General features: G+C 31.1%; 2 protein-coding genes across 2 annotated transcripts; both read left to right on the top strand.

Moving 5' to 3' along the window:
* On the top strand, window positions 4,054-5,504 carry LOC109348040 (serine/threonine-protein kinase WAG1-like). The gene has a single exon (XM_019588229.1). The coding sequence runs from the start codon at window positions 4,069-4,071 to the stop codon at window positions 5,491-5,493; it is 1,425 nt and encodes a 474-aa protein (XP_019443774.1). The 5' UTR covers window positions 4,054-4,068; the 3' UTR covers window positions 5,494-5,504.
* On the top strand, window positions 11,453-16,700 carry LOC109348034 (leucine-rich repeat receptor-like serine/threonine-protein kinase At1g17230). Its single transcript, XM_019588219.1, has 4 exons — window positions 11,453-11,744; window positions 12,080-15,079; window positions 15,334-15,717; window positions 16,292-16,700. Exons 2-4 carry the CDS (start codon window positions 12,163-12,165, stop codon window positions 16,300-16,302), a joined length of 3,312 nt encoding a protein of 1,103 aa, XP_019443764.1. The 5' UTR covers window positions 11,453-11,744; window positions 12,080-12,162; the 3' UTR covers window positions 16,303-16,700.

A 17,656-nucleotide genomic window follows, 5' to 3' on the forward strand; every position in this document is an offset into this window, starting at 1 on the left:
AGAATCAAATATTTTCTATAATCACACTCTCAACAAATAAATGCTTATACAAACACATTTATAATTGTTAATATTCTACATATACACTCAAAAATCAATGTTAATATTGCACCTATATGAATGAGAAATATAATGTTTCAATACATGATTTATTGATATTATAAAATATATGTATATTATATTTGCATTATGCATAAACAAAGAAGCGACACGTGCAAGTGTTCGGGTACACTGCTATTTAAACACAAAAAACAATATTTTCCGTTACGTTTCATTAAATTGATTGTAGTAAAGAAAGATTATATCTCTTTTTATAACTAATAACTATACAACGTTGGATATTGTGTGTATATTGGATAAGTTCATACAAAATTATTGTTGTGAAGAGTTTTTGTATTCACTTTAAATCATTATGTCGGTACAAAAATGTTAATATAAGTATCCTAAACCATTACTTAAGGAATAAAGTAAAATAATTTTATATTTTGAGATTATTGTATAATTTATATGGAGAAATGTTATGCCTAGTTTTCTAAAATTAACATGCACAATTTGTATTATCTAAACAATATTCTTAAAACACTTATTAACCAACCTAAAGTGATAATGTCTAAAATCTCAATTATCATTGGGAAAAAATTAATCAGCAAACTAAATGTGACAATAAGTGCAAAATCACTTACATCAGGACTATAAACTTCCTCAAATTGAAATTAGTAAAACCAAATTAATGCTTTTGATTCTATCACATGAAGCAAATATTTGAAACCCATTATCCACCCAATGATAAGCTAAAATTTGCTTTGGATACTAGTAACAACTTAAGCAAGTTGAGCCATTAATATTCATCTTTCAATCATAAATAATATGTATGGGCAGGCCATGCACATGATTAAGCACATTTAATTTATATGCCTATACAAATTGTGCATAACTTAAGAGATATTATTCTGATTACTGTATTTGCAAAAGATCAAGAATCCGATGTTATTCCATAAAAAAAAGTTAGCTCCTAAATTCGATTAATATATTTATACAAGTATAATTAAAATAAAGAAGTACAAAAACACAGTCTTCATCAACTCTTCTCATTTTGAAAAAAATAAATATGACATGCAAATGAATAAGTTTACTTAGGATTTTTTTCCCTGTTACATAATTATTACTTTGGACATTATTCAGCAGTTTTACCCATAAAATTCATACTAAAATCATATTATTGATTTTGTGTTTGTCTAAAATAAATTGAATACCTAATTCAAACTATTTTTTTGACAATATTGGAGGGGATCAGATTCCCTAATTAAATTGGAGTTGACTAGAGTGATCTTCTAGTTAGAAAGAGCATCTTCATCACCCATCCCATTTCATTATTCCTTTTTATTCAATTTTAACGTTAAACTTAGATTGAGTTTAGCGCAATAATAATATTGTTACTTAGTGACCAATCACATATTCAAATTCTGGAAATAACTTATTTACTTATAAATTAAGACTGTATATATATACTTTTCTCAAATCTTAACGACACTAAATGGGAACTTTTGTGCCGACTTTTTTGTAACACTTTCTTACACTGAACATTTCCTCGTTAAAGAAGAGCCGTCAGATGAGTCTTATCACGTGGGAGGGAGAGGTTCACAATTTTTCAGTAGCCTCCATTATTATTAGGAGCACTAAATAATTTTGCTACCTAAGGAAGGTAAAGCCCATTATTAATTAATGAACTATTTATTATAAGGTGCTATCATGCAATAATAAATTACAAAATGAAGAAAAAAATGGAAGAAATTAATTGTGTGAGCGACTATGTAGGGCCAATGTTTACCACGTGGCAGGCAGCATCACTAACCCAATTCATCCCATGTAGGTCCCACCTTTTAAGAATATTTTTATATAATATATGTACTGATAATATAAAAATTTATACACAATTACTATATCGTTTACCATTTACTTGCATTATTTTTTCCAGAAGTCAATGATTATAAAACATAAACATTATATAATATACTAACAATATATGAAACTCATACTTTATCGATGCATATATATATATATATATTTTTTCATACTATAATTCAAACATTAAAAGATTAAATACCACTTATATATTGTCCTTCCATCATATCACATGGGACCATGATCACCACCCATTTTGCTCGTTCATTTTCCATCTTTACCTTAATGAGTCACAACCGTTTAACAATATTTAATTATGAGCGTTGATTTTGGTGATACACAGCTACAATTGAAGTAAAATATATTCAAATTGTTAGAAAGAGTATAATTGTATAATAGAGGCTTTTGTGTTCTGGTTATAGGTTATAAATGGTTTTGTTCAACAACATAAACGAAGCTAATATCTTATTTTTTTAATTTTTGCTCAAACTTAACAAATTATTTTCAAAAATGGCTTGGTTTATAAACAAAATTTAACAAATTATATTGTCACAACCCTATATTATCTTTTTTTTATTTGTACATACTATCTTTATCGAAATTATGAGCTTGTGTAGCAAACTATATGCTAGTACTTTTTTCCTTTTGGATAACCTGATGACAAGTTTTATATATATATATATAATAGATCATTTTATACTCAAATTAAGTTATATTAGTTTGGTCATTTGGATTTAGAAAAATGAATGACTGAGAAATTAAGTGTAACTCAACTTAATATATATATATATATATATATATATATATATATGAAATTCTTAGCTAAATGTTAAAACAACACCATACCAACTACTTTATCTTCTCTAGCTTCTCTGTATAATTTAATGCCGATGGATACTACGCAACTTAGAATACATTCCTTGTTTTCTGGTAACAAAGTCTTGGTTTAAGAAATGGCCTGCACCTAGCTATCACTAGTAACAAAGAAGCTAGCAAAAGTACAAAACCATCCAAAACATCAATATTTAATTATCCAATTGGATAACTTTAATGTGAAAATTGTGGTAAATTTCTTGAAGGTAATGAACATGTATACTTCATCCCATCCTTTTATAAAATAAATTTAAAAATATCATTAAGTATGTTAATAATTATATGTATTTTACCAATAATGTCCTTCATTAATAAAACTAAATTATTTTCTATTTCATAACTTATAGTATCTCAACACCTACATTTATTTTCCATGTTTATTGTAAATATAGCTCAAGGAATGTATATTTTGATAGGATAAAATAAACATCTATGACCTTTAACCTAAAAGTGAATATTTATATTTAACAAATGAATATTAAATTATGTACCAATAACATAAGGATTTAATAAGTATACATTAACAATGTAAATATTTTTTACACTATCAACAAATTATTCATTATTAATTTATTAACCGTCATTAACTATCAACCAATAATAAATAATATACTAATAGCATAAAAACTTTACAATGCCAAATTTTAAACTTTAAAGTAAACTCGACTCTGTGAACACATAAGCCCTTTTCTCATGAATGTAATAATTAAATAATAATCCAAACTTTAATAATGCAATGAATAAAAAATGGCAGAACATGAAAACCCCAGTTTGGTCAACCTAACCTCTGCATCTGTCCACTATCCATGTTCCCCTCTCTCCCCTTCTTCTATTTATTTTGGTCAACTTCTTATATCTTGGGACCCACATAACTCCGATTTTAAATTTAATATTTATTCATTACCATTCTAAAAAATCATATAAGGTTACTACATCGTTTATAATTCATTTAAAATATTGAAAAATTAACCATTATTAAATATAAATGATAAATAATATAGTAACTTTGTATAATAGTATATACATTTTGCTCTTTTTTTTTTAATATAATATCTACGTACTATCAATATAAAATTAATATAACTTTTATCATTAATTTATATTATTTTTTTAAAAAATTAAAAACAAACAATGAACTATGAAATAATAGTAGTATATTAAAATGATACATTTTTTCTCTTCTTTTATATATACACAAACACATACAAACACCAACGTAGATGTATATGTTATATGTCTCTCATCAAAACCAATAACACCATTAACAACCTTAGTCCATTATCATCGTTCACAATGGACGAAAGCACTTTCTTCTTCCCACCAGACTCAGACCTTGATCTCAGTTTCACCAGCACCACCACCGACCGCACCTTCACCTCTTCCAGTGCACGCACCAGTTTAGCCCGTAGTAGTTTAACTCTCAGCTTCAACGACCGTCTCTCCACCACCTCTGCCACCGCCACAAATGACTCCTCCACCTCCGTCATATGCCGTCCCCACCGCAGCTCCGATCCTCATTGGTCTGCAATCAAGGCTGCAACCACTCTTTCCTCTGACGGCCGCCTCCACCTCCGTCACCTCAAACTCATCCGCCACCTTGGTACCGGCAACCTCGGCCGCGTCTTCCTCTGTCGCCTCCGTGACTATGACGGCGCTAACTTCGCTCTCAAGGTTGTCGACAAGGACCTCCTCAGCGCCAAGAAACTCTCCCACGTTGAAACCGAAGCCGAGATACTCCACGCGCTTGATCACCCGTTTCTCCCCACGCTCTACGCGCGCATCGATGTTTCACATTACACGTGTCTCCTTATAGACTACTGCCCTGGCGGTGACCTCCACTCTCTCCTATGTAAGCAGCCTGGTAATCGACTCCCAATCCAGGCTGCTCGATTCTTCGCGGCAGAGGTACTCGTTGCATTGGAGTACCTCCACGCGCTTGGTATTGTTTATCGTGACCTTAAACCTGAAAACATTTTGTTACGTGAGGATGGCCACGTCATGCTTTCGGATTTCGATTTGTGTTTTAAAGCTGACGTGGATCCAAAATTTGAATACCGGGCCCACTCTGGTAAATCCAAAACAAAAGTTAGTTGTTTCAATTACGAAACTAAATCTTCAAAAGAGAAGGTTGTAGCCGAGTTTGTAGCCGAACCAATTACAGCATTTTCACGGTCATGTGTTGGGACACACGAATATTTGGCACCAGAGCTTGTAAATGGTTACGGTCACGGTAACGGTGTTGATTGGTGGGCTTTTGGGGTGTTTATTTATGAGATGTTATATGGAACGACACCGTTTAAAGGGTGTAATAAAGAGAGCACACTGCGCAATATAGCATCAAGTAAAGAAATGAGGTTCCACGTGGCAGATAGAGAGGAGATAGGCATGGTAGAGGCAAGAGATTTGATAGAGAAACTTTTGGTTAAGGACCCAATAAAGAGATTAGGGTGTTGTAGGGGTGCCACTGATATTAAGGGACACCCATTTTTTAATGGGATCAAGTGGCCCTTAATTAGGACCTATAAGCCACCAGAAGTGAGGGGATTATTGAGGAAGAAGAGTAGGTCAAATATTAGTAATGTGACCCTAAAGAAGAGGAGATGGTGGTGGAAGGGGCTTGAGTATATCATGAGGAACAAGGGTGTACAATCTAATTTTTTGTCAAGCTATAGTAATCATAATTATTATCAATATGTTAATAGTAGTAAGGTTAGGTGATGTGGATCAATTTATTTACATTTTGTAATGGAGTTTGTAGAAATTGGAACATAGGATGATAGTGTGACCATAGTTTTCTATTTTGGATGTGTAATATTTCATGATAGATAATATTGTTCATTGTATATTAATCATAATGATATACATGCCTTTTTACTTCTTTAGCTAAATTCCTATTTAAATATTTATTATTTGAGTATTGTTGTTGTCACTCCAAAAATTATAATTCACACTCCCTATCAAGCAATACTAATTCAAAAATATGAGTAGGCAATGAGAAAATTATTTACTCTATAAACTTTTTACTCTAGCTATGAGTAACATTTTCCAGCATACATATCTATAAACTTGTTACAAATAAAGTTAATTTATGTCCCTCTTAAGCACTTAGTAAATTTTATTTGGCAATTGTTCTTTGGAGTTGATAAAAGTAAGTATGATCTTATTTATAAAAAAAAAACTCAAGCGAAATGACAACCAACTTTGATCATTCATATAAAATATTGGGTAAAAGTTACTATGTAGAGAAACTTTATTGTAAAATTAATTTCATTCCACAGACATCTCCCAATTTTAATTGTTATGGTAATTGTTCTACAATATTAGTTCAAGAGTAGGAGATATTTCCAAATTTCTTAGCCTTATGATAGAGCTCATCCATCTACATATTATATCTCTTACTACTTATAGTAATTAGCCTTTTGTATTAAAATAATTGTAGTTCAATTAACTATATAATTAATCGACTACATATGTCATTAGTTTTGTATTCGTTAATTGATTAACAATATAGTTAATTGATTAACTAGTTAGTTGTTAGTTAGACAATGTATTATATAAATAGTGATTCATTTATTCGTTGTAACTTAATTCAATGAGAAATATTATTCTTTCTCCTTCTTCCTTCTTCAAGATTTTCTTTCTCATATAAAAAATTGAAGCAACTAATCAGTTAATCGATTAACGAATACATAATTACAATATAATTGATTAACTATATAGTTAACTGATTACATATAAAACAGAATACACAACTATTTTAACATTTTGAGTCTGCTCATAGATACAATCAACATGTTGCAAAGTGTTAATTTTTGTTGGAAAGTAAGTCTCACATCGCCTATCTCATTGTCTCGGGAATGATTTAAATACTTGTTGGGCTACTCCTCTCATTGTCAATTGGTTTTGAAATGAAACTTTAACATAATATCAGGAAACATGTTGGAAAGTAAGTCTCACATCGCCTCCCTCATTGTCTCGAGAATAGTTTATAACAATTCTAACATATCATGTAAACCATCTTCGAATTTCATTCACACTAGTTCACACAATGTTTTGTTTTAATCTTAAAATGAATTGTAGTTTTGTGGTTCAAGGGTTTGGGCTAAACATTAACTAAAGAAGACTAGTCTATGATAGTCTTAAGTCCATAAGATAAGGGCCTATACTAATTCAAGGTCCCTTAAAAGAGATAAAGGACATCTCTCTTCCAATACCAAGAAAAGTATAAAAATTTTATTATTATCTATTTCTCCGATTTCTTTTCATTTTGTACTATCCTAATCAAGTTATTGTTTATTATCATAATAATTTGAGCATATGCGTGTAGTATGGTGGTACTAACATGCATATTATACAACGATGATTCATTAATTAAACTGCATATCGATAAAATTAGATATACATACATATTATACTAACATTAATGCTAAATGATAAAGAATATGATAAAACAAAATGTGTCACACTATCATTTTATGGTAGACAATATATTAGAAGTATAAATAAAGATATTAATTATGTATGATGGTCTATAACAACATTTTAGCTAAATTAAGTTATTTTCATAAGTATTTTGTAATTTTAAATAAAACCAGTCAATATAACAAATTTTAACTGATTTTTATGAATTGCATAAAAATATAACTATTATATTGTAATGATATGAATATCATTTTATGAGTTGAACATACCTATATAATTTTTATAACAATACCCATAACTATGTGTTTATCTTTCAAATTTCAATCAACTAAGAGTAGTCATCCTATGCAAACTAGGTAATACTTAATATTATAAAAAATGGGAAAGATGTTTTCTTTAAATAATTAATATCAAATGATAAATGTATGTAATTTAAGAGGAGATATTCGTTTACACCCGAATTAAATTATACTAATTAATTGAATCTTAGTCATTTATTTTTTTAGATCCAACAAACCAAATGAGTGAGTGCAAATGATGAGAGAAAAAAAAAGAAATCTTAAATAACTTTTAAGTTTCACCATTTTGGTCCATTGGATCTAAGAAAATGAATGATTGAGATTGAATGTAATTAACATAACTTAATTTGGGTATAAACATATCACTTCTCATAATTTAATCCTAATTAATTTCTAATATTGACTATCAACATTGACTGTATGGTTTAATTTATCATTCTCTCATTTTTAAAATAAAAATCATCACATATTTATAAGAGAATTAATGAGGGAAAAAAAGACTCAAATCATATTTTGCTCTTATTTTACCATATTATATATTTTTTATATCATATTCTGATTGTCCTAACTTTATTGGTCAAAAATCTCGTGACTAATATAATATGCTTACTATTTGTGGTTGCTCTTGACCAATTTTTTGGGGCCACTAAACTTTTAATAAAAAAATCATAATCAAAGTAAAAGAGTTAAGACAAATTGAATTACTTGATAAATTAAGTAAAATGTATCCATCCTCTCAATTCTTGTCAAAATTGCATATAGATGAGACATAATTGGCGGTTCCATTAAGTTTGGATTGTTAACAACAATGAATAAAACCTTGAAGTTGAAATCTCAATTATCTCTTTCCCATTGGTTATAATTTTTTTCACAATAATACACACGTGTATATATAATTATCCAAGAATGAGCATATATAATCATCCATGTTAAATACTTTTATAATTAAAAACCTTAGGAACCAAAATTCCGCCTAAGTTTCATTGCTTAATCGTTGATGCTGTGATCCAATTTTTTCAACTAAAAGATGTTATTCTAAAATGATATTAGACAATAAAGTGATTTTTTAAGAGAAAATATATATGCATTAACACTATATGAATGTCTTATACTGTTATTATATCACCAGCAAAATGTAATTATTAAAATAAATGGTGAATAATATAATAAATACGTATAAATCTTTATAATATTTTTCTTTTAATAACCACTCTACCTTTCACTCGTTATATCTGCGACATTAAATTTAACAACATATATGTTATGTTATTCACTAATCACTATCTATATTCAGATTAATTACATATATCTGAATTTTAGGAGAATAATATTTTCAATCTAAACCCAATATTTTATACTCATTTTGGTGCATGTTTTCTTTCACATGCTTAAATAATACAACTTATTTTTCCCCATAAACATTGGCATTCAAACCGTATAACCTATGATCAATGATGTAAACAAGTGATTAAACATTTCTATTAAAAGCAAAATCATTGAGCTAATAAATGGCAATAGTCTATAAAAAGAAATAGATGACAATAAAATAACAAGTAGAAAGGATAATAATACTATAGTGAAAACAGAAATATGGTGAATTGTGACATGACAAAAGTAGAAGAACTTTATGAAAAACAATATGAAACATCCAATGAGGAAGAATTCCCATTTTACTGTTTTTCCTACAAGATATAGGCACGATGAGGAGACATCTAATGACTATTCTAATATCAACTACCACAGTGAAGAGAATAGTCACAGTAACGACACGATTGTTGCTCATATATAACTTTATATAATGCACCTAATGTATTAATTCCAACTTTGACTTTTTTTGAAAGAGTTTTTTTGTACTACTAAGAATATTTTTCACCTCATGAGTAATGAATTAATTCATTTTATGGTGTGTGATTGTCACTCATAATAAATGTTACTCTCAGAAATTAAATTCTTGACCTTTTGGCCATTTTGAGAATCTAACGAGACTTTAAATAACTAGATTAATTTTTTGTTAAATACATTTTTGAAGTATTTAATACATGTAAGAGTTTTTTTACGTGGTTAGTATATTATTTATCATTAATTTGTATCATTTTTATCTAATAGTTAATGATGATTAATATATAAATTGATTATGTACTAATAATTATCATAAAAATTCTTACATTTTCATGAATATTAAACTTATTTTTAACAATGGTGGTAAATACATAATTATGGATGAAAAATTATTTCACTTCTTAAAATCTACCAACATCATTCAATCTTACAAGGGTATAATTACGAGGAAGGGAGAAGGGTATAATTTTCAAGTAAAACAGCTTAAGCAACATCTCGTGATCAAATAATAACTTTATTAATATAGGATCACAAATAAAATACAATCTTACAACTTTGCATTTGATACGTGTTAATTTAGCCAAGGAGAACAAAAATATTCAATCAATATTATATTACGTGTTCATCATTTTCATTTAGTAGTATACACTCTGATAATGATATTTATACATAATAAATTAAAGATTTTAACCGACATTATCAAAATACGGAGATAGCAGAAATCAAAGTGTGACCCAGTAGGAAAAAGAAAGGAGAGGTAGAAAATTGAATTCTGATTAGGCACTATGGCACTCAGTTCATAGAGGTCAATGAGATAAATGATTACACTCACGAGAGTGAACAAACTAAGCATAGCATATAGCATAGTGAAAGCTAATTCTTTTAATAAAAGTGTATAGGACTAAAAATGAGTTGAACTAAGGTGAATCATGAGTTTAGTTTGATAAAGATTTATTCGACTTGATAAGGATTTGTATGACTCGAAACTTGAATTGACCTTGAAATGTGTTATGTTTCCAACTTGATTTTGAACTTCATAAATTGTTTAATTTGGCTTGTTGACTCGAATTGATTGGTTCGTCATGAGTTCTAACTGTTTGGTTCAATTGATTAACTTGTACAATTCATTAGCTTGAATGATTATTATTTATTCAATGTATATAAAAAATTAAAGATTTTCTAATTGTATATACATATATACATACACTTTATGTATATAATTGAACAATCTCGTAAACTTAATAAGTTCAATTGTAGTTAGTCCATGTTTGACTCGTTTCTTTAACGAACTTAATTTTTAGCTCAAATTTGATTTACTTTGTTTATGAACCAAATTTAGTAGGCTAAATAATTAATCAAGTTTTATACAAATATAGAATTGGCTGTCAGTTATAACAATTAGACTATCATACCATGTGAGATTTGTATATATACATTAATTTTTCTTGTACACCATAAACTAATGTATACATTCATTTTAATCTAATACATACTATATTAAATAGGAAGTTATATATACAGGTATATAATACAACAAATATATGTTCATCAAAGTCAAGTGAAAGGATCAATTGATTCTCTGAAGCATGTGCTAGTAATCATGTGTATATGAATAATGAAAGGACTTTCAATTAAGCTTTTGATATTCATGGTGAATTAGTCTCTCCAAAGAAGAGAGGAAGAAAAGAGAGATTTGAATTTTTTGCTATTTTGGAAAAATAATATCTGATTTTGTTAAAATAATAAATAGAAGAGTATCCAAATTATATGAAAAGTGAGTTCATATTTTCTCTCCAAATCAGGCAACTTAAAAAAAATTAAAATTTAAAAAACACATACCTTCATGAAAAATTGTCATAAATTGCCACATTGGGAGCACCACCAACAATGGAGGATAAGAAGTCTACACGTCTCATTCTCGAACTGATTAGATTATATCTTATATATTGTCTCAAACCAATAATAATAAAACAAAAATAATAATAATATTTAAAAAAATTTAATTGACATATTTTTATTAGCATTTGGTAACATATGAGACAAGATCTCTGATATGGTATATTTGTTTCTGAATCTCTCACTGAATCCACACCGTTTATTGTTAACATGTCAACCCCATCTGTCAAACACAAAAATGATAACAACAGTAAACAGTGCAACAAGAAGAAGACCACTCAATAAGGTGGTGTAAGTGGATTTCTACCACCATAACCAAAGAAACAAGAAGAACATCATAGAACAAACCAACAAATAAAACACAACATAACTACAGTTACAACTTACAACTACAAAACTTTGCTGTAAAGTGTTCTAACATAAATAAAACCGTGATGGTTTCACGGTTCAGTTCCACTTTCATGCTCTCATCAATCAATGTTGTTATGTCTTTTACTTTCTCTATCTTAAAGGGTAAGTCTTTATCACTTCTTCTTGTGTTATTTGCATGTCATGTGTCTATATCTTTCTAATCCTTGAGTCTTGGTATTGAATGCTTTGATGGGTCTTTTTTATATTTTATTTTCTCTTTTCATTTCTCAATTGTTTTGTTTTGCTTCCTTCACTTGTTTTGTTTCCAAGCACACTGTATTGTTAATTCTTTCTTTTTTCTTTGTTAATGTTTTCCTCTGTCATCTTCTGTTTTTGTCTTGAACCTCTCTATTGTCTTTGTGTTCACACTTGAAACATGTATTTTTTTATGAAGTGAACCTTTTGTTATTGTTCTAATAGTCTTTTTCTGATTGCAGTTCATCCAAATAATTTAGTTGCTTGATCATTTTTTTATGGACAAAGCAACCCTTTGAAGCTTTTTTGTGTTGTCTAAGAGAAAATGGCATTGGAATGTAGTTTCAACATGATGATGCTATTGTTTTGCTTTGGTATTATCATTGTAAGTTCAATCAATGAAGAGGGTTCAAGTCTTTTGAAGTTCAAGAGTTCAATCATTGACCCTCAAAACAATCTTCATGATTGGAATTCTTCTGATTCCACTCCTTGTAATTGGAATGGTGTGCATTGCAAGGGTTCAGTGGTAACTTCTGTGAAACTCTATCACCTTAATCTCTCTGGTATTTTATCTCCTAGCATATGTCACCTTCCATGGCTACTTGAGTTGAACCTGTCGAAAAATTTCATTTCCGGCCCTATTCCTGAAGGTTTTGTTGATTGCAATAGATTAGAAATTTTAGACCTTTGTACAAATAGGCTTCATGGTCCTCTTCTTTTGACCCCTATTTGGAAAATCAAACCACTTAGAAAGCTTTACCTTTGTGAGAATTATATGTATGGTGAAGTATCAGAAGAGCTTGGGAATTTGGTGTCACTTGAGGAGCTAGTTATTTATAGCAATAACATAACCGGGAAAATTCCGAAATCTATCAGTAAGTTGAAGCACCTTAGAGTTATTAGAGCAGGCCTGAATGGGCTATCAGGGTCAATACCTTCAGAAATTAGTGAGTGTGAGAGCTTGGAGATATTGGGTTTGGCACAGAATAAGTTGGAAGGTTCTATTCCGAGGGAGCTTCAAAAGCTTCAGAACCTTACTAACTTGATTCTGTGGCAAAACTCTTTATCAGGTGAGATTCCTCCCGAAATCGGGAATATTGGTAGCCTGGAGTTGCTGGCTTTGCATCAAAATTCATTTAGTGGTGATGTCCCCGTAGATCTTGGGAAACTGTTGCGGTTGAAGAGGTTGTACATATACACCAACCAGCTGAATGGGACAATTCCACCAGAGCTAGGGAACTGCACAAATGCTATTGAGATAGATCTATCGGAGAATCGTTTGATCGGGATCATTCCCAAAGAGCTTGGTCAGATATCTAATCTTAGCTTGCTTCATCTATTTGAAAACCATCTGCACGGATGTATTCCTAAGGAGCTTGGCCAGTTAAAGCTGCTCAAATATTTAGACCTTTCGATGAATAACTTAACAGGTACAATCCCACTGGAATTTCAAAATCTTACATATATTGAGGATTTGCAGCTGTTTGATAATCATCTTGGGGGCATGATTCCTCCTTATCTTGGAGCTACTCGAAACCTTACAATTCTCGATATATCGGCGAATAATCTTGTCGGTACTATACCCGTCCATCTTTGTGAATATCAGAGGCTGCAATTCTTGAGCCTTGGCTCAAATAGGTTGTTTGGAAATATTCCTTATAGCCTGAAAACTTGCAAGTCTCTTGTGCAGTTAATGCTAGGGGGTAACCAGTTGACAGGAAGCCTACCAGTTGAAATGTATGAACTTCACAATCTTACGGCGCTTGAACTTTATCAGAACCGGTTCTCTGGGATAATAAACCCGGGTATAGGTCAACTTAAAAATTTGGAGAGGCTTCTCTTGTCAGATAATTATTTTGTTGGCTATCTGCCTTCTGAGATTGGAAATTTATCGCAGCTTGTCTCGTTCAATGTTTCCTCTAATCGCCTCACAGGAAGTATTCCTGGTGAGCTAGGAAATTGTGCAAGACTACAAAGGCTTGATCTCAGCAGGAACCGGTTCAGTGGTGGGCTTCCTAACGAAATTGGCAATCTGGTGAATTTGGAGCTGTTGAAAATTTCTGATAATGCACTCTATGGAGAAATACCAGGCACTTTAGGGAATCTTAATCGTCTCACAGCGCTCGAGCTAGGTGGCAACCAGTTTTCGGGAAGCATTCCTTATCGTCTGGGAAGACTTGCAGCCCTTCAAATTGACCTTAACCTGAGCCACAACAATCTTTCTGGCACAATTCCTGACAGCCTAGGGAACTTGCAAATGCTTGAGTCGCTTTATTTAAATGACAATCAACTTGTTGGTGAAATTCCTGATTCAATCGGTAACCTTCCTAGTCTTATAGTTTGCAATGTATCTGACAATAAGCTGGTAGGGTCTGTTCCAGACACCCCTGCATTTAGAAAGATGGATTTGACAAACTTTGTTGGGAACAGCGGGTTGTGCCGAGTAGGTTCTGATCATTGTCATCGACCTGTACCTTCATCTCATGCAGCAAAACCAAGCTGGTTCAGAGATGGTTCATCAAGGGAAAAGATCGTAACCGTTGTTTGTGGCGTAGTTGGATTAGTTTCTCTTATTTTCATAGTCTGTATATGTTCGGCCATGAGGCGCCGCAGTCCTACTTTTGTTTCAGTTGAAGGGCAAATGAAGCCTCAAGTCTTAGATAACTATTACTTTCCTAAAGAAGGCTTTAAATACCAGGATCTCTTGGAAGCCACTGGCAACTTTTCGGAAACTGCTGTTTTAGGAAGTGGAGCTTGTGGCACTGTCTACAAGGCTATTATGAATGATGGTGAGGTGATTGCTGTCAAAAAGTTGAAATCACATGGAGAAGGAGCAAATGTAGACCGAAGCTTCCTTGCCGAGATTTCAACCCTTGGAAAGATCAGGCACAGGAACATTGTGAAACTGTATGGATTTTGTTACCATGAGGATTCTAATCTTCTCTTATATGAATACATGGAAAATGGAAGCCTCGGTGAACAACTTCATTCAAAAACATCTAACTGCATGTTGGATTGGAGCGATCGATACAAAATTGCTCTTGGAGCAGCAGAAGGCTTATGCTATCTTCATTATGATTGCAAGCCTCAAATCATTCACCGTGATATTAAATCGAGCAACATATTACTTGATGAAGTGTTTCAGGCTCATGTCGGAGACTTTGGCTTGGCAAAGTTGATTGACTTTTCATACTCAAAATCCATGTCTGCTGTGGCAGGATCATATGGCTACATAGCCCCAGGTAAGAATAATTTCACTACATAGGTTCCACAATTTCAGTTATTATTGTTAGCATAAGTGAATCACATTATAATATTTTTTCTTGTGCATTACTTTCCAAGGTTTATTTTTACCAGATGTGATGTGACAATGTTTTTGGAAAAAAGGAAAATACTTGAATGCATAAGAAATGTTTTTACATCAAAAGTTGATATCAGCGACGTAGTCATAGTAACCCTTCTGTTTTTCTTACGGTTGCTCGATTATTTTTTTCAGAATATGCTTATACAATGAAGGTAACTGAGAAATGTGACATCTATAGCTTCGGGGTAGTTTTGCTGGAACTGGTTACTGGGAAGTCACCTGTTCAACCTTTGGAACAAGGTGGCGATCTAGTGACTTGGGTGAGACGAGCAATTCAAGCAGCAGTACCGACTTCTGAACTACTCGACAAGCGATTGCATCTGAGTGCGCAAAAAACAGTGGAAGAGATGTCTCTTATTCTCAAAATCGCTCTATTTTGCACCAGTACATCTCCAATTAAGAGGCCTACAATGAGAGAGGTCGTCGCGATGTTGATTGATGCTAGAGAATATGTTAATAATTCGCCAGCCTCTCCTACTTCAGAATCTCCACTGGATGAAGGTGTATCTTCCAAAGGTTAGAAAGCTTAAATGTTATAGTTACTTTTAGTAAATAATACCAATAGAGCTATGTTTCCATAATCCATATTTAATTATTTACGGGATCCTTTGTTTGAGGCATTCAATTCACCTAGTAGGTTCATATATTTTTGAATGTTATAGTCATAGAAATATTTATGATTTCAGTTTATTGAATATTGGTATGTGATGCTACTCTAGTGCATGCAATCTGCTATAGCAGTTCATTATATGTATTTTACTATTGTTTATCTGGTGTATATATATATAACACACATGCACACATAAACAAGAATTTTCAATTTTAGTTCTCATCATTGTAGTCCCTTTTAGATTATTAGGCCCTATAATACTTCCTTGTGATATATTTGGCCAAATCATGTCCCTCTAAAGTGAAAAGGTTCTGTTCAGACTCATGCTTTAGAGTCTTCCTTGTAATTATCTAAACTTAACCTTAATCCATTGGTTCACTAGCTAGATTTTAGAGTCTTCATTGTAATAACAAATATTGAATTTATGAATAACTTATATACAACATACAAATATGAGAAATGTTATCATGATTTGTGCAGATAATCTTTGAGTTGTAAGCCACAATCTTCACTGACACTAAGTCCCACCTAGGTGATCCATTATCCATGCTTAATTTTTGTTGGTATAACCAATGATATCGTCTTATCATATGAGTAAAGAATTAATCTCTTTCGAGATATGGAAGTGTCTGCCCCAACAAATATCACTGGCAGGAATCGAGCCTTATCTTTTGGTCTATCTATGTATCCATGCTTAAATTGAATAAGCAGCTTTGGCCAATAGCATGTATAATTTCATATTATTAGGTCTTTTCCAAAGTACATATTATTTGGTATCATAGCCTATCTCACTCTTCTCAAATCAGGCATACTTTATTTCATGCCTGTGATGGTGAGTTTGAACATACAAAAGTAACTTTTATTAGATTTATTCTACTTTGGATTGTAATGATGATAATCTTTGGTTATTATTTGTACCCAATATAATGATTCCAACTACAGTTACAAAAAAGAAGATGATTCTCACTATGCATGTTTATTTTTATTTTTTAAGGTGCTAAAAGAACAGCAAAACCAAAACTTGCACAGAATTTTCTATTTAATTAAATATGATTTCATTTTTGAGTTTAAAATCTATGCACTGTCAGCATATCATTCATCGTTGATTTGTAATACTTTTGTTTGAAAGTCAATGATAACTAACATACGAATGTGGTGGAGATTTACTGACAGTATAAAAAACACTTACACTGTCAGTGTATACATATTAAATCCTTCATTCTTTATGAAGCTACACACCTTACACAAAATTAATGTGTGGTATCAACTCCAGAACGTGAATCAAAATGCTTGGGATGATGTTGATTTGACTTTAAATTGCTTCTTTGACCGTAACAATTTGTAAATTATAATCTATTTGTTATAACCAAGAATTCACATAAAATTGAACCTATAACCTTACTCATAAAAAATTAAAACTAGGTGTAAAAAAAGTGTGAAGTGCGATTTTTTGATAAATGCATGAATTCCTAATGAAAATTTATCTAAGTTAAAATAAGAAATCCTCTTTTATTTTAAAAAAGTGAATGTATTTATTTAACCAACCTTATAAGAAATGGAAATTTATGGTTACCGTGGTGCCAAATAAATTGTAATTTTGTGCAACCTTGGAGTTTGTTTAAGGGTTATTCAGCAAAGAAACTAAATAGTAAATACTATATAAAATAAATTTGAAAGGATAATGTTCCACGCATTAAGTATTAGTTTTTTTAAGACATGGAGGATTAGTTGTTAGAACTAAGAAGTATTGAAATTGAACTCTTAGTTTAAATCTTTCAAAAAGTTGAATTTAACATAATCTTTTCTTTGCTGAAAAGTTGAATCTAACTTTTATTCAACAGAATA

Source organism: Lupinus angustifolius, chromosome LG05, assembly GCF_001865875.1.
Source record: "Lupinus angustifolius cultivar Tanjil chromosome LG05, LupAngTanjil_v1.0, whole genome shotgun sequence".
NCBI lineage: Eukaryota > Viridiplantae > Streptophyta > Magnoliopsida > Fabales > Fabaceae > Lupinus > Lupinus angustifolius.

Bases quoted from the DNA above. Each gene is read 5' to 3' on its own strand.
- LOC109348040 (XM_019588229.1), top strand. From the start codon at position 4,069: ATGGACGAAAGCACTTTCTTCTTCCCACCAGACTCAGACCTTGATCTC.
- LOC109348034 (XM_019588219.1), top strand. From the start codon at position 12,163: ATGGCATTGGAATGTAGTTTCAACATGATGATGCTATTGTTTTGCTTT. The intron at 15,080-15,333 runs GTAAGAATAATT...TATTTTTTTCAG, and splicing joins ATATGGCTACATAGCCCCAG to AATATGCTTATACAATGAAG.